The 21,039-nt window shown below is 38.5% G+C and overlaps 1 protein-coding gene across 15 annotated transcripts in view; it reads left to right on the top strand.

The window, feature by feature from the left end:
• The window catches only part of KMT2C (lysine methyltransferase 2C), a 292,172-nt gene that overhangs the window by 198,230 nt on the left and 72,903 nt on the right, over positions 1 to 21,039 (top strand). For 13 of the 15 annotated variants that reach the window (XR_014294958.1, XM_082632089.1, XM_082632088.1 and 10 more), the window contains exons 16-23: positions 1,027 to 1,143; positions 8,403 to 8,504; positions 9,051 to 9,155; positions 13,816 to 13,997; positions 14,254 to 14,418; positions 15,202 to 15,311; positions 17,686 to 17,751; positions 18,736 to 18,948. Coding sequence is in view for 14 of the 15 variants with exons in the window: in XM_082632089.1 (XP_082488215.1) it covers positions 1,027 to 1,143; positions 8,403 to 8,504; positions 9,051 to 9,155; positions 13,816 to 13,997; positions 14,254 to 14,418; positions 15,202 to 15,311; positions 17,686 to 17,751; positions 18,736 to 18,948 (1,060 nt within the window). In the remaining variant the exon portion in view is untranslated. The remainder of the gene's footprint in view (positions 1 to 1,026; positions 1,144 to 8,402; positions 8,505 to 9,050; positions 9,156 to 13,815; positions 13,998 to 14,253; positions 14,419 to 15,201; positions 15,312 to 17,685; positions 17,752 to 18,735; positions 18,949 to 21,039) is intronic. The other 2 variants (XM_082632095.1, XM_082632086.1) reach the window with 2 other exon arrangements.

Here is a 21,039-nt window from a genome sequence, read left to right as displayed (position 1 = left end):
ATGTCACATATTATTTACCTTGTTAGGGAAAACAAAATCAGGATTTTACTGAGCATTTTAGTAACCTTAAATGTACATAGCACAAGTAGGTGTAGACGCCAGTTTTTTTCAGGTAGTAATACATAAGTCTGAGAATGAATAAGAAAACAGCAACACAAAACCTTAGTGCTTATTTGTTAAAATATCGGGGAATTCAACATATTTTCCCATAGAATTTTTTCTTGTGTAAAAATTCAGATAAATTATTTCCACTTGAAGTAATTATTACCTAGGTGATCTAAAGCAAGCCTTTTAATTTTTCATGAGCTTTCCTGTATGGTCAGGTATTGAACGGTTAGAGGAAATTGACAGTTTTCACGACAGAAAAAATACTGTTGCACATAGTAAAAATGAGCTTTCGTGCGACGCAGCAGTGCAGAATAGTGGTTAAGGGTGAGGTCGCTGGAGCCAGGCTTGCCCGGTGTCTGACTTGGCGCAAGTTGCTTAACCTTTTTATTCCCCAGTGTACTTAACTCTGAAGTGGGGATGATAAAACAGTATTGATCTTACAGGATTGTTGAGAGGAACAAGTGCTTCGAGCAGTACTAATAGGTACTCAGCATATGAGAACTATTAATGTCAATACGATTACAAGAAACCAGTTAGCGAGAGAGTCCTTCCTCTTACTTGCTCTATAATACAATACAATTTGTTGCGCCTGAAAATACCTGGATAGAGTTGTGGCTTTTCCCATCACCTGGGATGTAGGATTAGGAAACGGAAATACAGCACCAAGGTTTGCTGTTGCAGGGCATTCACAGGGACAGGACCAAGTTTGATTCTAAGGTTGTAGATGTTTAAGTCGTAGAATGCATATTGAAAGATGCAGCTAATAAGCCTGGTTTCTTAATATTTATCATCTGATTAGAATAAAAGGGAGAAGCAAGTATTTGTGTAACATTTAATAAGACGGTTTATCTCACATTTTGGATTTAAAATTCTTTTGGGCTTTTACAGAATGCTGACTTTTCCGTATCTGTTGTGTAGGGCCGGGGGTCAGGATTTCCAGGAAAGCGGAGACCTCGTGGTGCAGGACTGTCAGGACGAGGCGGCAGAGGCAGATCAAAGTTGAAAAGTGGAATCGGGGCAGTTGTGTTACCCGGGGTAAGGCCCGCTCCCTTTACATTCGCTACAGTCCTTAATGTGTCAGCTGACCATGATCAGCTCATTTGTACCAAATTACTTAGATTCTAAGAGTCACGTAGGCTAAAATTTTTATCTCCATTTGCATTTCTTTTTAAACCTCTGGTGAGGTTTTCTTTTATATTTTCTACTTTCTCATCCCTTTTTTCTTACCTTCCTCTTTGACTCTGATCTTTCTTCTCCAAAATCCAATATGCAATATATTTGCTCTGTTATGTATATAACTCCTGTTATGTTCTGGAGTTTATGTGAAGAATTTAATTATGTTGGTGTTTTAAATTTTTGATTGTAGTTGCTCTCAGTGTTGTAATATGGTTTACAGAAAAAATTAGAAATGTTGTAGATTAGTGTGGAATCTAAAAATGTTGAAGATTTTATGACTGTCTTAGACATATTTGAATTTAAGATTGGTAACTGTATGGTCATTGGCACATTATGAGGCTTTGTTTAAATGTGTATTGAAAAAACTGCATTTGGCAAATAATAGCAAACATATCCTGCAGTAACTTTACTATTTTACCGATACTCTGTTTTTCAGATTCTAATTGTCATGTTAAGTTCAGGATACAGGTGGGATTGTTCAATTTGCTACTGTTTTTCAGATTCTAATTGTCATGTTAAGTCCAGGATACGGGTGGGATTGTTCAGTTTGCTGCTAAAGGAGTAAGGAAACTTGGATTCTGGTGTTTTTTTTTTTTAAAGCAAGACCCTCCCTCCCTCCCTACTCCCCGAATTAATAGGCTTATTGAGGTAAAATTGATATAAGATAAGGTACAAATATTTGAAGCATACAGTCTCGTAGGTTTTGACACGTGTACACCCTTGAAAACCACACTGCAGTTAAGAACGTATTCGGCCCTCACAGTTTCTTTGTGCCCCTGAAATCCCTTTGCCTTCCTTCCTGTCTTACCCTCAGGCAATGACTGATCTGATTTCCATTTCTGTCGATTAGTTTGCGTTTTCTGGAGTCTGTGTAAGTGGAATCATGCTGAATATAATCTTTTTGATATGATTTATTTCACTCAGCATAATTATTTTGATATTAATTCATGCTCTTGTATGTGTTAACAGTTCGTTTTTGTTGTTGAAGAGCATTCCATAGCACGGATGAGCCGCAATTTGTATCTCTGTTCACCTATTGAGGGACATTATGTTTGCTTCCATTTTTTGGTTATTAGAAATAAAACTGCTCCAAACTTTTATATATAAGTTCACCTGTGGATATGTTTTCTCTTCTCATGGGTAAACATATAGAAATGGAATGGCTGGATGTATGGTAGGTATATGCTTAGCTTTTTAAGAAAAGGTTGGTTTTCAAGTTGGGTGTGACATTTTATATTTGCAAGAATGTGTAAGGCTCCATTTCCTCCACATACTCACCCACATTTGGTATGGCCAGTCTTCTTAATTTTAGCCACTGTAACAGGTATGTTAAGAGTATCTGACTTGCATTTCTCTAATAACTTGTGATATTGATCAGCTTTTTTAGGTGCTTATTTGCTATCTGTATATCTTCTTTGATAAAGTCACTCTTCAGATCTTTAATACATTTTCCAAAATCGAGTTTTTTGCGTTTTATTTTTGCGGTACGCGGGCCTCTCACTGTTGTGGCCTCTCCCGTCGCGGAGCACAGGCTCCGGACGCGCAGGCTCAGCGGCCATGGCTCACGGGCCCAGCCGCTCCGCGGCATGTGGGATCTTCCCGGACCGGGGCACGAACCCGTGTCCCCTGCATCGGCAGGTGGACTCTCAACCACTGTGCCACCAGGGAAGCCCAAAATCGAGTATTTTAAGAAAAATTTATTTGTTTTTATTTTTGGCCGTGTTGGGTCTTCGTTGCTGCGCAGAGGCTTTCTCTAGTTGCGGTGAGCGGGGCTACTCTTCGTTGCGGTACACAGGCTCCTCATTGCAGTGGCTTCTCTTGTTGCGTAGCATGGGCTCCAGGCACGCGGGCTTTAGTAGTTGTGGCTCGCGGGCTCTAGAGCACAGGCTCAATAGTTGTGGCACACAGGCTTAGTTGCTCTGCGGCATGTGGGATCTTCCTGGACTGGGGCTCGAACCCATGTCCCCTGCATTGGCAGGTGGATTCTTAAACACTGCACCACCAGGAAAGCCCAAAATTGAGTAGTTTTTTAATTAACTGAGTTTTGAGATTTCTTTATGTATTCTGGACACAAGCTATTCATCATATATATGATTTGCAAATGTTTTCTTGCATTTTTGGGTTTGTCTTTGCATTTTGTTAGCTGTGTCTTTCACAGAGCAGTTGATTTAGTTTTGATGGAGTCCAGTTTATTAATTTTTTTCTTCTTCTGTGGATTGTGCTTTTTGGTGCTGAGAAATACTTGTGTCACCCAAGGTCACAAAGATATTCTGTGTTTTCTTCTAGAAAGGTATTGCATTTTAGATCTATAATCCAATTTGAGTTTTTTTAATGGTATGAATAAGGATGGAAGTTCATTTTTTTACATATTGAGTAGCCGGTTGTTTTAGCACTGTTTCTCTGAATTGCCTTTCATCATTCTTGAAAATTAGTTATCATATATGTGGATCTGTTTTTGGAATCTCATGCTATACGATGGCTCCGTTTCTTTAGGCCAATACTCCACTATCTTGATAACTTCTACTTTACAACTACTCTTGAAATCAAACACTGTTAGTGTTCTGATTTTCTACTTTTCAAAGTTGTTTTGACTATTCTAAATCCTTTGTACTTCTATATGAATTTTAGTATTAGCTTGTCAATATCTACAGATAAGCCTGCTAGGATCTTGATTGCATTTGCATTCAAACTGTAGATTAATTTGGGGAAGATTGACATTTTAACCACATTGAGTTCTTGGACCCGTCAGCACCTGTATCTCTCCATTGCTTTAGGCCTTCTTCAACTTCTTTCAGTGATGTTCTTTAGTGTTCAACAGACACATTGAACAGATACTGTTAATCAGATTTATCTCCATCTTCCATGCTTTTTATGCTATTGATAATGGTAGTGTTGTCTTAATTTCACATCGTGTTTGTCAGTTGCTAGGATCCAGAAATACTACTCATTTTTGTGTATCTGTTGTGTACATAATAAGGTTGTGTATCCTACAACCGTATTAAACTCCCTTATTCTAATTGCTTATTTGTAGAATCCATTGGGTTTTCTACATAAACGATCATGTTGTCTGCAGATAAAGTTTTACGTCTTTCTTTTTAATCTGGAGTCCTTTCATGTCTATTCTTTATTGCATTTGCTATAACCTTCAGTATGTGTTGAACAGAAGTGAAGAGCTCAGATAACCTTGTTTTTGACCTTGAGGAGAAAGCATATAGTTTTTCATAATTAAGTATGGTGTTAGCCTTAGTTTTGTTTTAATAGACATCCTAAATCAGTGTGAGGAATTTCCTTTCTATTAATAGTCTGCTGAGTTTTTTTTTTTTTAAATTAGGAGTAGATGTCAAAAGTAGATTCTGTCAAATGTGCTTTTTTTTTTTTTTTTGCATTTGTAGAGATGATCATGTAGCTTGTTTGTTGATATGTGAGTTACATCTTTATGTGTGTGTGCTAAAGCAATCTTGCATTCCTGGGTTAAACTCTACTTGGTTGTGATGTTGGATTCAGTTTGCTAAAAACTTTAGACTTTTTATATCTGTGTTAATGAGGGATATTGGTCTATAGTCTTATTTTCTTATCATGTCTTTGGTTTTCATATCATCATAATTCTGGCTTCATAGAATGATTGGGAAATATAGTTTGCTCTTCAATTTTCTAGAAAAGTTGTGTAGTGTTGGGAATTTCTTTCTTATATTATTTATAGATAGAATCATTAGTGGAGCCATTTTGGCCAGGAGTTTATTGGAAGATTTTCAACTACAAATTCAGTGTCTTTCATAGGTATATGGCTCTTTAGGTTATCTGTTTTTTCTTGCATGAATTTGTCTTTTAAGGAATTTGTCTGTTTCATGTAGGTTGACAAATCTGTTCTTCTAGAATGGATAATAGTGTTCCTTTACTGTCCTTTTGAATTGGTAGTGATGTTACTCATTCCTGTTGTTGGTAATTTGTGTCTTTTCTCCATTTTCCTGATCAGTCTTGCTTGAGGTTTATCAATTTTATTGACCTTTTTTGAGCCAGCGTTTGCTTTCATTCATTTTTCTGTATTTTTTTCTACTTTCTATTCCATTGATTTCCACTCTGATCTTTATCATTTCCTTTTCTCTCACTTTGAGTTTAATTTGCTCTTTTTTTTGTTTTCTTTTTTGTGTCCCTGCTTGGAAATGCCCAACTTAATGAGGTTTAGGTTAGAGCTTTCTCTTTTCTTCGGCCTATATCTGTGGTTCAGGAAAATAAAACTTTTGTAACCTTCAGAACAGATCAGACTGATATCTGTGCAGGGAACAATAGCGCATACTTTGTCAAAGATTGCCTTTGAGGTAGATTTTATTTTTCTAACAGTTTCAAGATCATGAAATAAAGTATGAAATGAAAATAGTGTGTCACTAAGCTAGATGATAGAGTTTCCTTTCTTACATGTACGAATTTGCTATTTTAAAAAATTTTTGATTTTTCAGCACTTTCCTGTCCCCCTGCTTGATTTAGGGGATACTGCAGCTTTCTACTACAGACTTTGTTTCTGGTTGATACGGGGAATACTGTGTTCCATCCTCGTTTTTCAGTTTAACAAAAGCATCCTCTGGGTAAATTTTCCTTTGAAAATAAGAATAACACTTCTAGGGCTTCCCTGGTGGCGCAGCGGTTGAGAGTCCACCTGCCAATGCAGGGGACACGGGTTCGTGCCCTGGTCCGGGAAGATCCCACATGCCGTGGAGCGGCTGGGCCCATGAGCCATGGCCACTGAGCCTGTGCGTCCGGAGCCTGTGCTCCGCAACGGGAGAGGCCACAACAGTGAGAGGCCCACGTACCGCAAAAAAAAAAAAGAATAACACTTCTGCAATTTGTGAGCTACTTACTACGTGTTACCCAGTTGTAAGACCTGTTTTGTGTTCCCGTGTTGGAGATGGGGAGGTAGAAATGGATACTTATTTCAATATATTGAATACTTTTGTTACCTATATTCTAGCTGTTTCAGTTATGTATTTTAATGATGTTCTCAATGTATCATTAGTCCTGTGTTTGAATTACTGATTACTCCATCCACTCTTGGTAGGCACTTAATTTATTACTGATGGAATAATTATTCTACTTTTATGAATCATCTTGTTTGACTAAAAGCTAATTTGGGGATATACATATAGCATATGGATACATTTCCTCAGTTTAAAAAATTAATATTTTTTAGATAGATGGAAGTTTTGTCTACTAGTTGAGTCCTGATTTTCTCCCTTGCACCAGTTTTGGGCATTTTAGGTTGATCCATATGAAATTGCCAACATTCAACCCCCTTTGACCTTTGAACAGCAATTTCTTATGCTTCAGCCTATGATATGTGGCCATAAGGCAGACACGTAATTGTTTTGTGTGTTTTTATACCATAGTGCCCTAGCTCATGTATTACTCTGCAGCTTATTTTTCACCTCAACAGTGTAGCAAGTGATTTTCTTCATGGAAATCCATACAGATTTCTGCCTTGCTGTTTTTTAAATGCTGCATAATTTTTCATAGTTTGGATTTTTCCTAGTTTTAGTCATTCCCTGGTGCTGACCACTTAGGTTGTTTACACTTTTCCCGTGTTGTCTTTAGGCCTTTGTGACTATAAATCACTTTTATTGTTTACTATTGTAAAACCATAGAACTGTTCATTAAAACTGCATTTAAGCTCTTTTGCATTGAAACATTGTATCACTGTAATACACTCCTTCTGTTTATTGATAGTCTTCTTTCAGTTATTCCTCAAGGACAGTAATTCTGTTACTTTTTATTTTGACCCTAACCTATTGTGTTTCAGCTCAGTTCTTCCAAACTATGTTGTAAGCTTTTAAAGCAAAGAGAGTTTATAGTTCTGACATTGGCTTCCCCATTCTCTTTTTTAGCATCTAATTCAAAGCTTTTTTCATGATAAGCACTCTAGAAATAATTATTAATAAGCCAGTGTGTACTTAGTTGATTTGGTCAAATTTAACCGAGTCCAGAATTGAACGGCTATGGTTGATAATCCTTTGGCTAAGACCAAAATTATGATAAGTTATTAAAAATAATATATATTCTAAAACACTGCTGCCCCCAAAGAAATATGTGAACCATATATGCAATTTAAAACTTCCTAGGGAATTCCCTGATGATCCAGTGGTTAGGACTCCGTGCTCTCACTACCAAGGGCCAGGGTTTGATTCCTGGTTGGGGAACTAACAGCCTGCAGGCCATGTGGCACAGCCAAAAAATAAACAAATTAAAACAAACAAAAAACCTTCCTAGTAGCTACATTAAAAAAAGAGAGAGGGGGCCTCCCTGGTGGCGCAGTGGTTGAGAGTCCGCCTGCCGATGCAGGGGATACGGGTTCGTGCCCCGGTCTGGGAGGATCCCATGTGCCGCGGAGCGGCTGGGCCCGTGGGCCATGGCCGCTGGGCCTGTGCGTCCGGAGCCTGTGCTCCGCAACGGGAGAGGCCACAACAGTGAGAGGCCCGCGTACAGCAAAAAAAAAAAAAAAAAAAAAAAAAGAGAGAGAGAGGAATAGGTGAAATTTAATTTTAATATATACCTTTTGACCCAGTATATCCAAAATAGTATTATTTCAACATGTAATTTATAAAATACACAGAATTATTTGACTTATATTTACATTCTTTTTTGTTTGATACTAGGTCTTTAAAATCTGGTGTGTATTTTATACTTATAGCTTTATGCATCTCAATTTGCTCTACCCCCATTGCAGGTTTTAAGAGTCACTAGAATGGAATGATGTGTGTGTGTGTGTGTGTGTGTGTGTGTGTGTGTGTGTGTGTGTGTGTACACCCATACATAAGTATACACACATACAATTTTTCTCTTTGTTTCTTGATTAGAATTTCTGGTTAATCAGTCTTACTAAAGACATATTTATGTTTTCTCACTTCCTGATCTATGGGGCTTGTAACTCTGAAGAGACAAGTGAATTTAAAAAATGCCATAATTTATACTTTTATAGTAGTATCTTGGTAATAATAATCTAATTTGGAATTGTTAGTATAGTCTCCGGCAAAAAAGTTGTATTTTAAACATGAATCTTCTTAAGCTTTTCAGTCAGGTATAATACAGGTGAAAAATATAACTTCACATTTTGTGTATTTTGCTTTTCATAGGTGTCTGCTGCAGATATTTCATCAAATAAGGATGAAGAAGAAAACTCTATGCACAATACAGTTGTGTTGTTTTCTAGCAGTGACAAGTTCACTTTGCATCAGGTTTGAACTAAATTATTTGTCTTCCACTTTTTAAAAAAATTAATTAATTTATTAATTAATGGCTGAGTTGGGTCTTTGTTGCTGGGTGTGGGCTTTCTCTAGTTGTGGCGAGCAGGGCCTACTCTTCCATGTGGTACGCGGGCTTCTCATTGAGGTGGCTTCTCTTGTTGTGGAGCACGGGCTCTAGGCATGCAGGCTTCAGTAGTTGTGGCTCGCGGGCTCTAGATCGCAGGCTGAGTAGTTGTGGTGCACGGTCTTAGTTGCTCCGCGGCATGTGGGATCTTCCCAGACAGGGCTCGAACCTTTGTCCCCTGCATTGGCAGGAGGATTCTTAACCACTGTGCCACCAGGGAAGCCCTGTCTTCCACTTTTGAACTCCTCCTTGCCCATTTCTACTTTATCCCATATATACTGCAGTCATTTAATATTTAGCTCTAGAGCTATACCAACTAAGAAGGTGCTTTATAAAAATTATAAAACTAGTATATTGGTATAGTCTTAGCTTGGTCTCGAATTTAAAATACGTTAATGTGTTCTTAATTTCAGGATATGTGTGTAGTTTGTGGCAGTTTTGGCCAAGGAGCAGAGGGAAGATTACTTGCCTGTTCTCAGTGTGGTCAGTGTTACCATCCATACTGCGTCAGTATTAAGGTAAGTACACTTAGATTTAAATATTAATGTAAATATGCTTCATGTTAACAAAAATGTATTGAGATTTGATTTGATTAGTATCATGCTGCTGCCAGTTCTTATAATTAATCAATTATTGTTTGTTAGGATTATTATACATATGTGACAATATTTAAGTACTTTAAATATTAAAGTACACCCTCCACTTCACCCCCCACCCCCCTGCTCCCTCACTGCCTTTTTGGAATCTCAGTTGTGTGTGAAATTGTGTGATATTGTCCTCAGATCACTAACACCTTGTTGGGTGTTTTTCCCCAGTTGTTTTTCTTTCTGTGCTTTAGTTTGTATAGTTTCTATTACGTTCCCAGAATGCTCTGTTATTATGCAGTATCCAGTCTATTTTTAAGGCCATCCAGTGGATTTTTTACCCAGATAATTCTGTTTTTTAATCTCAGTTCCATTCTATAGCTTATACTTATCTTGTGGTTTAAAATTTTTTCTTCAGTATGTTTTTTGTTTCAAGTCCTTGAAAAGTTTATAATTGTCTGCTACTTCTATCATCTCTGACATTTCTCATTGTATTAACTAATTTTTCATTTTGTAAATGTTTTACAGCTTTTTTTTTAAACATCTAGTAATTTTTGATTGAATGTGGACATTGTGCATTGTGATAGTATATTGTTGAGTCTAGATTTTGTTCCTTTAAAATGCAGTGAGATTTTGTTGTGGCAGGCAGTTATTTGTGGATAAGTTTGAACCTTTTGACACTTCTTTTTAAGCTTTGAGGTGAGTCCACAGAGCCTTCACTCTGAGGTGGCTATTCTCAAACTTTTTGGTCCTAGAACCCTTAACACTCTTAAAAAAGTATTGAGGACCCCAAGGAGATTTTGTCTATGAAGATAATAATGATTGAATATTTACTGTTTTAGAAATTACAACTGAGAATATTTTAAAACACAAAAATAAGCAGACACACCTTGTATAATGCCCGTGTAATGATGTTTCATACATCATGTAGTGTCTACAGAACGTCACAGAGTGAATTGAAGTGAATAGTTTAGATCACACTTTCCTAACTGCTGTTCTAGCGCCAGTTTCATACTTGAGGCATGGCCTTGATGAGGTCTCTGCTGAATTCTCCCTAAACCTTCCCCTTTCTGCTCCCTACAGGCCCCTATTCACCAGTGTCTTTTCAGTGTGACTGGTTGAGATTCAGATGTCTTCCAGCACTGTGTGCACTCTGATATTTATCACAGATTCCCAGGAGCTCTTCTTCGCCCTGGTTCTGGGTCCTTGTGTGGCCTCCTGGATGTGCAGCTTGGTGTTCAGTCGAAGACTACAGGGCACTACTGTGTGGGTTCCTGGAGTTCTGTCTCACTGCTCCCTTCTTCCCAGTGCTCTGTCCGGCACATTCCAAGTGCCTCAGCCCCCGGAACTCCATCAGTGGGTCCTGAACTCAGTGAGCCCGTGGTACTCGCCTGGGCTCGTCCTTCCCTGGGGATCATTCTGGAAAATAAAATGGCTATAGGCAGAAGAGCATAGGACTCTCCTTGCTTGTTTCCCTCCTCTCAGAAAAAGTCTGACACTGCCTTTTGTCCAGTATCTGAAAACAAGTGTTTCATAAATTTTGCCCAGTTTTCTAGTGTTTTATGATGGGAGACAGGTCTCGTTTCAGTTATTCCATCGTAGTTGAAGCAAATATCCGTTAGACTGTAAAACACATCTCTCATACCTTAGACATGATACATGGATGGCGACCCTGGATAATATCTTGGTTCAAAGAGCTCTTAAAAATGAAGATAAAACCAGTTCAATTTGAGGCAAAGAAGAGTGGATAGTAGAGCCCTGAAATCTGCACTGAGAGGGAATTTCAGAGTGGGGGGGTATTGTTCAAATGTTGAAATACCGCAGAGAGTTCAAGCGATAAACACTAGTACGTCATCTAGATTTGGGAGTAAGGTCTTGACTGACTGACTTGAGCAGTGTCACTGGTGGTGGGCAGAGGGACCAGACTGTAGTGTGCTGAAGAGTCACTTTAAACTGAGGGACTTGAGAATTCGGCTGTAAAGGACCCCAGCCTGTGAAACAGGAAAACTTAGTAGGAATGAAGATATATCACTAAAAAAAATTCTACTACTTTATCTTCATCTTACCTTTCTTCTAAGCCAGGGATTGGTAAACTGCCACACAGGCCAAATCTTGCCCACTGCCTATTTTTGTAAGTGAAGTTTTATTGGAACACAGCCATGCTCTTTTGTTTACATATGTCTGTAGTGAGCTTCACACTACAGTGGCACAATTATGTAGTTTAACATACTGCCTGGCCAGCGAAGTCTAGAATATTTATTATCCTATCCTTTACAGAAAAAGTTTGCTGGCTACTGCTCTATGCTACCCTGCTCTTCCTACCCTAGGCTCTTTCTTCCATTTGGGTAAATAATATAACCTGATAATCTAAGACTAATTTAAACATTATCAGTAGACTAATCAAAGTAATAAGTATACACGCTTAAGAAGCAAATGTCTTTAAGAGCCTTATGGTGACTGACCGACCCGTCTTCCTCTACCTCCACATCTGAGTCCTGTTCCCCACAACGCAACCCCTTTGGGTTCTTTCACGTCCTTTTTGTAGTTAACTGTACAGCGCTAAATAATATACCCGTGTTACTCCTTTTTGTGTGTTAGATTTTGTTTACTTGCCTCTATAAAAAAATAAATGCTGGGCTTCCCTGGTGGCGCAGTGGTTGAGAGTCCGCCTGCCGATGCAGGGGACACGGGTTCGTGCCCCGATCCCGGAAGATCCCACATGCCGCGGAGCGGCTGGGCCCGCGAGCCATGGCCGCGGAGCCTGTGTGTCCGGAGCCTGTGCTCCGCAACGGGAGAGGCCACAGCAGTGAGAGGCCCGCGTACAGCAAAAAAAAAAAAAATAAAAAAAAAAAATAAATGCTGATTTAGCTCTTAAAATACACCTGCCTTCTCCCAGCGTCCTCCCAGTATAGTTGTTTTACTATATTTAGTTAATAAACAATGTTGGTTATGACTCCATAAATGTTCACTGGAGATCTAAATAGTGTACTATGACTTTATTTTGTTTTTCATGGAGTTTTTAACAGCAAGAAGAAAATAATGATTAATGATTCTCCATTAGTTTTTATTTGTTTTTACCTACTTGTAGAAGCATGATCATATCAGATTATTTCAGCAAGTAACTGTTTTTCTGGGAAAGACTTTTACCCCCTTCCATTCTCGGCTTTTCCCTGTTCTGAGCTGGGCTGGTAGCTTCTAGGTCTGTTGCTCAGTTCTCATCCTTAAACACCTCTGGGCTGACGTCCTCTTGTTGGGTTCATTGCTTTCTAGATCCACGTCTTCCTTTTTCTTGGTATACACCCTCACTTTGTTCCTCATGTCTCTCAAGTAACTTCATTAGAAAGGGTGCTTGGAAGCTGAATTTTGAGTCCTTGTCTGAAAGGCATTCCACTTTAACACTTAATTGCTTGTTTAGTTAGATTAAGGATTGTACCTTGAGAAGTATTTTCCTGTAGAACTGGAAACTATTACACTATTATAGCATCCAGAGTTGGAAAGTTTGATGCTACTTTGATAGTTGTTCATTTATTTAACCTTCTTTTCCTCTCAAGTAGTTTTAAGACCTTATTCTTCATGCTCTTAATTTTTATTCTGTATCTTGATTGTTTGCTATTTTGTTATAACACAGGTTCTTTGCGGTCCTTTTTACCTGTAAACTCTAGTCTTTTGAGATCTTTTAGTTTGTTCCAAATTCTTAATACTACATGATGTGGCTGTTTTCTGGAATTTTTTAGAAGCATAGAGGTTCTCAAATTTTTCCACTTAAGTTAGACCCTTGAGGCAAAGGAGAGTGAGCAGAGGACTGAATGTGAACTTCAGACGTCCTAGCTTCTTGGCCCGAAATCCTCCAAGACCAGAAAATGGCCTTGGGGACTCATGGTGTACCTTAATTTTCTTTGCATTTTTAATATTGATTTTAATATACAAGTCCTTATGCGATGTACACGGTTTCAGGATCATGAATTCATGAAATGTCATAGATTGAAACTTTATCAATACATTTTCAAGTCCTGTGTTAACAATAACGGGGTCGTTTACTTGTTTTCTTTAAAAACCAGTTACCACATCTATCAAGTGGACATAAAATCCAGAGCACAGGGGCTTCCCTGGTGGCGCAGTGGTTGAGAGTCCGCCTGCCGATGCAGGGGACACGGGTTCGTGCCCCGGTCTGGGCAGATCCCACGTGCCGCGGGGCGGCTGGGCCCGTGAGCCATGGCCGCTGAGCCTGCGCGTCCGGAGCCTGTGCTCCGCGATGGGAGAGGCCACAACAGTGAGAGGCCTGCGTACCAAAAAAAAAAAAAAAAAAAAAAATCCAGAGCACAAGGTAGTTATATAAACTAAAAAAGGCATTAAAATATGGATCACTTTATATTATTCTGTCCAATAGGCAGACTCCTAAAAGTGCATGAACGTGGTCACCACGGAATTGGGCCACCGTTGGTGCTCAGTAAATGTTAGTTGCTTGCTTCTTCTCTGCTCCTAGGTGTCAGCACCATGTTCATTTGGCGCTTGATCACATAGGGCGTGTTTGATCATGTTTGCATGAGGCGTAGGTTAACGTATGAATCACATGGCTTGGTTGTTTCTTTTGCAGATCACTAAAGTGGTTCTGAGCAAGGGTTGGAGGTGTCTGGAGTGCACTGTGTGTGAGGCCTGTGGGAAGGCAACAGACCCAGGAAGACTCCTGCTGTGCGACGATTGTGACATAAGTTATCACACCTACTGCTTGGACCCGCCACTGCAGACAGTTCCCAAGGGAGGCTGGAAGTGCAAATGGTACCCTAGGACTTATGTTTCCCTTGTTAGACTTTTTAAGTTCCGAACTTTCCCACATTACTTTAGTTTTCACAGATTAGCAACAACTGCTTAATTGCGTGATACATGTTTACAATGACCGATACCACTAATCAGAAAATTTTTCAAATATGCATTAAATACTTTCCCCCTGTTCTGTTCTTGTGTAGCTTCTTGAATTTCAGTAACTAAATAACTGAGTAAATAAAATTGAGACTTGTGGGGTGTTGGGTTTCAGGTGTGTGTGGTGCAGACACTGTGGAGCAACATCTGCAGGTCTGAGATGTGAATGGCAGAACAACCACACACAGTGTGCTCCCTGTGCAAGCTTGTCCTCCTGCCCCGTCTGCTACCGAAACTATAGAGAAGAAGACCTTATTCTGCAGTGTAGACAATGTGATAGGTATTGTGCTGTTTTTTTTCCTTCATTTGTAAGCTTTTCTCTCTTAAATATAGCAAAAGGAAATTGAAAAATAACTTTCTTCTATCTTAGTTAAGAAATAAGAGTTTTCCTTTACAGATTTTTAGTCAGCTAGAAGCTTAACAGAAGTTTTCTGTTTCATATTCTCAATTCTAGGCTAAACATTTTTCACTTGGGGCTTTCTGAGGGTTGAGGTCTTTGATTTCAGGGGTATATTTTTGTGCTCTGTTAGCACCGTACATGTAATATTAGTAATCATATTATTTCATCAGTAGTATGGGATTCTCAGGATTCTGCCTACCAATTCTTTGTTCTAAGGCAGGGTAACTTTTATTTCCCAGTGACCGTTCAATATCACTTACACAGGCTCTATCTACTCCACAGTAGATGCATCACCTGGAGCACATACATGCTGCACCACTCAGTTATGTGAATTCCTTTCTACTTGCCCTAACTAGTTTCCATGCTGTCTCTGAAATACTCAGTATTTTGTCATAAAGCAATTATCCCATCCTCATATAATGTGCTTTTGCTTCGTTCATAGTACTTGTTCTCATTGCTTTTTCGTCTTCTCAGCTCTGACAGTTTTTCAGTGTCGATAGGAATGGTTAGAGAGGGGTGACATGGGCTAGGTGGGAGGAACACATGAGACTTGGGGGCTTTAAGGTTGGAGGCTGTCAGCTCCTGTTGCAGTTTTTAAAAGGAAGCCATCCTCAGTATATTTCTTCTTCTTCTTTTTTTAATGTATGAATATGGTCTTTCTAGATGGATGCATGCAGTTTGTCAAAACTTAAATACTGAAGAGGAAGTGGAAAATGTAGCAGACATTGGTTTTGATTGTAGCATGTGCAGACCCTATATGCCTACATCAAATGGTAAGCAAATTATTTAAATGGTGAGTCTGTGCTCTTGGATTGATACAACTCACTTGTGCCTGCTGTCCTTAATCAGTGAGTGGGCTTAATTCTACTTCGTTTTCTCTTTTTGTGAAACTATTATTTGGACAAGTATTTTATGAAAAATAAGTTACTTTTTGTTTTTAATTAACTCTTATTATCCCAATAATATGTTAAAACAATCTACTTACATAAAGGAAGTAAATTAAGATATATTTTAGCTATAAGATGTAATTTTTGCTCTCAAGACTTATAATCTTGGGGACTTCACTGGTCATGCAGTGGTTAAGAGTCTGCCTGCCAGTGCAGGGGACATGGGTTTGATCCCTGGTCTAGGAAGATCCCACATGCCTCGGAGCAACTAAGCCTGAGCGCCACAACTACTGAGCCTCGCTCTAGAGCCCGTGAGCCACAACTACTGAGCCCGCATGCCACAACTACTGAAGCCCGCGAGCCTAGAGCCCGTGTTCCTCAACAAGAGAAGCCACCACAATGAGAAGCCCGCGCATCGCAAGGAAGAGTAGCCCCCGCTCGCTGCAACTAGAGAAAGCCTGCGCACAGCAACGAAGACCCAATGCAGCCAAAAATAAATAAATATATAAATAAATAAATTTATTTTTATTTAGGTGTCCCTTTAAAAAAATTTTTTTTAACATCTTTATTGCAGTATAATTGCTTTACACTGTTGTGTTAGTTTCTGCTGTATAACAAAGTGGATCAGGTGTACGTATACATATATCCCCTCCCTCTTGCGTCTCCCTCCCTCCCACCCTCTTTATCCCACCCCTCTAGGTGGTCACAAACCACCGAGCTGATCTCCCTGTGCTGTGCGGCTGCTATCTGTTTTACATTTGGTAGTATATATATGTCAGAGCTACTCTCTCACTTCGTCACAGCTTACCCTTCCCCCCTCCCCATGTCCTCAAGTCCATTCTCTACGTCTGCATCTTTATTCCATCCTGCCCCTAGGTTCTTCAGAACCTTTTTTTTTTTAGATCCCATATATATGTGTTAACATACAGTATTTGTTTTTCTCTTTCTGACTGACTTCACTCTGTATGACAGACTCTGGGTCCATCCACCTCACTACAAATAACTCAATTTCGTTTCTTTTTTGGCTGAGTAATATTCCATTGTATATATGTGCCGCATCTTCTTTATCCATTCATCTGTCGATGGACACTTAGGTTGCTTTCATGTCCTGGCTATTGTAAGTAGTGTTGCAATGACATTGTGGTACATGACTCTTTGAATTATGGTTTTCTCAGGGTATATGCCCAGTAGTGAGATTGCTGGGTCATATGGTAGTTCTATTTTTAGTTTTTTAAGGAACCTCCATACTGTTCTCCATAGTGGCTGTACCAATTCACATTCCCACCAGCAGTGCAAGAGGGTTCCCTTTTCTCCACACCCTCTCCAGCATTTATTGTTTGTAGATTTTTTGATGATGGCCATTCTGATTGGTGTAAGGTGATACCTCACTGTAGTTTTGTTTTGCATTTCTCTAATGATTAGTGATGTTGAGCATCCTTTCATGAGTTTGCTGGCCATCTGTATGTCTTCTTTGGAGAAATGTCTTATTTAGTTCTTCTGCCCATTTTTGGATTTGGTTGTTTGGTTTTTTTGATATTGAGCTGCGTGAGCTGCTTGTATATTTTGGAGATTAATCCTTTGTCAGTTGCTTCGTTTGCAAATATTTTCTCCCATTCTGAGGGTTCTCTTTTCATCTTGTTTATGGTTTCCTTTGTTGTGCAAAAGCGTTTAAGTTTCATTAGGTCCCATTTGTTTATTTTTGTTTTTATTTCCATTTCTCTAGGAGGTGGGTCAGAAAGGATCTTGCTGTGATTTATGTCATAGAGTGTTCTGCCTATGTTTTCCTCTAAGAGTTTTATAGTGTCTGGCCTTACATTTTGGTCTTTAATCCATTTTCAGTTTATGTTTGTGTATGGTGTTAGGGAGTGTTACAGTTTCATTCTTTTACATGTAGCTGTCCAGTTTTCCTAGCACCACTTATTGAAAAATAAATAAAATAAATAAATTTATTTTTAAAAAGACTCATAATCTTGTAGTTATTAGCAATACATAGGAATCCAGTACATTGGTTCCTTATCTTTACCAGTTTTTTTTCCATGATGTTGTGTATTTCCTCCGCCATTTCTCTTTGTTGTTTTGTTGTTTTAAAGACAGCTTTTAATTCTATTTAATTTAATTCTATTTAGTTTTCAAGCATTTATTTTAGTAAAATGGGTACAGTAGTAGAAACTTTAATCATATGTAAATCTTTAAATACACCTTACCTTTTGTGAAAAAATCACGAGTTTTTGTTTTTGTTTTTGTTTTTTTTCCATTTCAGTGCCTTCCTCAGACTGCTGTGAATCTTCACTTGTAGCACAAATTGTCACAAAAGTGAAAGAGCTAGGTAAAATCTGAAATGCTTTCCTTGACTGTTCTTTACAAAAAGCAAAGAAATGCTTTTGTATAACTGAATTGTGACACGTTACATGAATCCTGCCTTACTCATGTGGGTGTTCAGTGTAAATTTCCTAACGTTGGTAATCATTTCTGTAATTACATACAAAATGTCTGTCTTTCCCAGCTTTAGTGGGACAGTATTCCTACAGATCTCACCAAATTGGCAGTGAAAATAACCACTTTTGAAATAACCGTTAACTACATACTTGCTTTGGTTTCATTGATACATTATTGTGTTTAGTTATCAGGTAGACTAGACAATAAGGCCTAGTTAGCAAACAGAGATTCCTTCAGAATTCATTCTCTTACTGTTTTTTTCTGTGATAGATCAGCCTAGAATAGTGACTAACATGATATTCTTATTAAACTCTCATTCTTTTGCCGACTTCTATTTGGTATCATCTGATACAGAAACATTTGGATCGTACAGAAATTGTTCTAATGAACAGCAATTTTGTACACTTAAATTTTTGCAGAATTTCTGCTTATTTACTGCCTCTCCTTGTAAGTGATTATACCGATACTTTGATTTCCAAATGGGCTTATGGAGTATTTTTGTTTCTCTTCTGTAAATTGATCCTCACCTTTTAGTCTGAAAGGATACTCTAGGAAAAGGCTCATAGTCGAGTGACTGAAGCATTGCTTTTAGCTTCCGTGCTTTCTTTTTAAATCCCTGTATTGACACATGAAAATAGAAATGCCAGGAAGACCATTTAAAAAAACTTACAACCTTTCTCTCTATAATTCAAGGAAGTTTGACCAGCTATGCTTACTTTTAACTGAGTACTGTTAATTATTTGTGCATTTCATAGGTAATTGGTTTATAGAAGTCACATTCCCTTGACATGGTCCTTATGGAACAATAATCAACTTATCAATCAAAATTAAAATGAGAGTTTTAATTTGTATCCTTGGGATATTGTAATTTTAGATCCACCCAAGACCTACACCCAGGATGGTGTATGTTTGACTGAATCAGGGATGACTCAGTTACAGAGCCTCACAGTTACTGTTCCAAGAAGAAAACGGTCAAAACCAAAGTTGAAGTTGAAGATCATAAATCAGAATAGCGTGGCCGTCCTTCAGACCCCTCCAGACATCCAATCAGAGCATTCAAGGGATGGTGAAATGGATGATAGTCGAGGTAATACTTACATATTTTCCATGGAATATGTTTGCAAAAATAAAGAATATAAAAGAGCTTTTAAAATTATTTGATTTATCTAAGGGTAGATTCTGCTGACTTAGAAGGTAACCCTTGGTGTGACGCTGTCCTGCGTGAGTGGTCTTCTCAGACCTTGCCTTTTCAGGTTCTCTTGGTTTCATGTATCCTAGAACAGACCTATAGTACAGAAATTTCCAGGAGCACCATATCTTTGAAGGTCACAGATCTTTTCAGATCTTTTCAGGGCTTGCCAGATAGCTGCATAAACCTCTTCAGATGCTGTGAACTTGGATTCCATGGTTAAGTTCAAGTACAACTCCATGCAATCTAGAAGTGAAAAAACATCATTAACGTTCAAATATAAGCTTATATTCACAGATACTCATTATAAACCATCTGTTTATAAACATTTTCTTGATCAGGTTTTTCTGGCTGAATTTTCTTGAGATGAAAAAATAATTTTAGTGGCATTAAATTCAACATGAGTTTTATTTTTGCTTATCTCTGAAGAAGATCACCATAGGCTTGTTTGGTTTTAGGGTGGTTATTTCTTTTCAGTTGATTCAAAAATAAAGTAATAATTGCTTTTGTTGCATCACATCTTATCGTTCACCAGTATTTATTGAATGTCTGCTGTGTGCCAGATGTTGGAAGTCATGTCAGTGAGCAAAGCAGATAAAATTCTCTGCTCGTGGAACTTACATTTTAATGTTAGGAGAAAAGATCATTAAAAATACATAACATAATAAGTTAATAGAGATGTGTTTGGCAAGTGCTGTTGAGAGGACTTGGGAGCACAGACAGTGGGCTGAGGGCCCAGATGAACTGGAAGCCATATTTAAGCACCGACTTTAAAGTGTTGAGTGAGCCACTCGATTATCTGAGGGAAGAGACAACGGGAAAGACCCTGGGTGGGCTGTGCCTGTACATTTGCTGAACATTGTGGAGAACAGTGTGTCCAGCACAGTGAGCAAAGGGATAAAGGCCTGTGATGAGATCAGAGATGTGAGGAGAGATGGGTGATTCAGTAGGTCCTGTAGGACCATAAAGGTGATGCTTAAGGCATTTACTGTAAATGGAATGGGAGGTTGTTGGAGGTATCTGATGAGAACAGTGGCAAAATCTTATATTTTAAAAGGAACACTGCTGTGATGTAAACAGACTTTTAAGCCCAAGAGTTGTAGCAAGTTGTTCAGGCAGGAGGCTCTTGCAGTCGTCCAGGTGAGAGATGATGGTGGCTTAGAATGGGTCTGTGTGTGCTCCTGTTATTTTATCAACTAATCCTCACATTTCTTTTGCAGTAGTGTGTTTTTGGGTCTGTGTGGTTGGAGAAAAGCTTTCTGATGCTTATGTATAACTCATTTTCAAGTACCATTGAACAGAAGTTCATTTGGAAGTTTTTAAGTGATTTGAGGCTTGTGAAGAAGTAGTCTGTGTATCTGGGAGGAATTGACCTGATTACCATCAGCCAAAGTGACGAATTGCAGTTTCTGAGGATATCAGAAAATGCTTGAAAAATGGTTCCATAGTCCCTTAAATCTGAGAAATGCTGCATTTCACAAAATTTGAAAGGTTTCTTGGTAGTACACACTAATTCCCGAAGTATGAAATTATAGAGGGAATAAATGTTTGTTGACGTTTTTTTAAAAACAAAACATCAATAGAAAGACCTGAGAAGGTTTTCCCTATGACTACCATTCTGTAAAACAACACTGTGAGGAATGGTAGATATTTCTGCAGCTGTACAGTTTCCAAATTGAGGTTGCCAGCAGGGATATCCCCATAGAAGTAATACTGTCCATCATATTATACACATAATACATATGTAATTTTAGATTCCACAGGAGTCGACAAAGTCCAAATGAACTTGTGATGCTCCTGAAATATTGCAGCAATACTCACCTCTTTGGGGGTTGTTTTTGTTCATTTTTAAACTCTTCTGATAAACGTTTCTTAAGGAAAATAAGTCATAAACAGTCACCTTAGCATATCAGAAACAAACTTGTGCAATAAAAGCAGGCTCCTGGGGCTGGATAGCCTATTAGTGCAAAAAAACCCAAATCTAAAGAA

The sequence above is a fragment of the Mesoplodon mirus genome, assembly GCF_964341445.2.
Source record: "Mesoplodon mirus genome assembly, chromosome: 9".
Taxonomy (NCBI): domain Eukaryota; kingdom Metazoa; phylum Chordata; class Mammalia; order Artiodactyla; family Ziphiidae; genus Mesoplodon; species Mesoplodon mirus.
The sequence above is the reverse complement of the archived record's forward strand: the minus strand, read 5'-3'. Positions and strand labels throughout refer to the sequence as shown.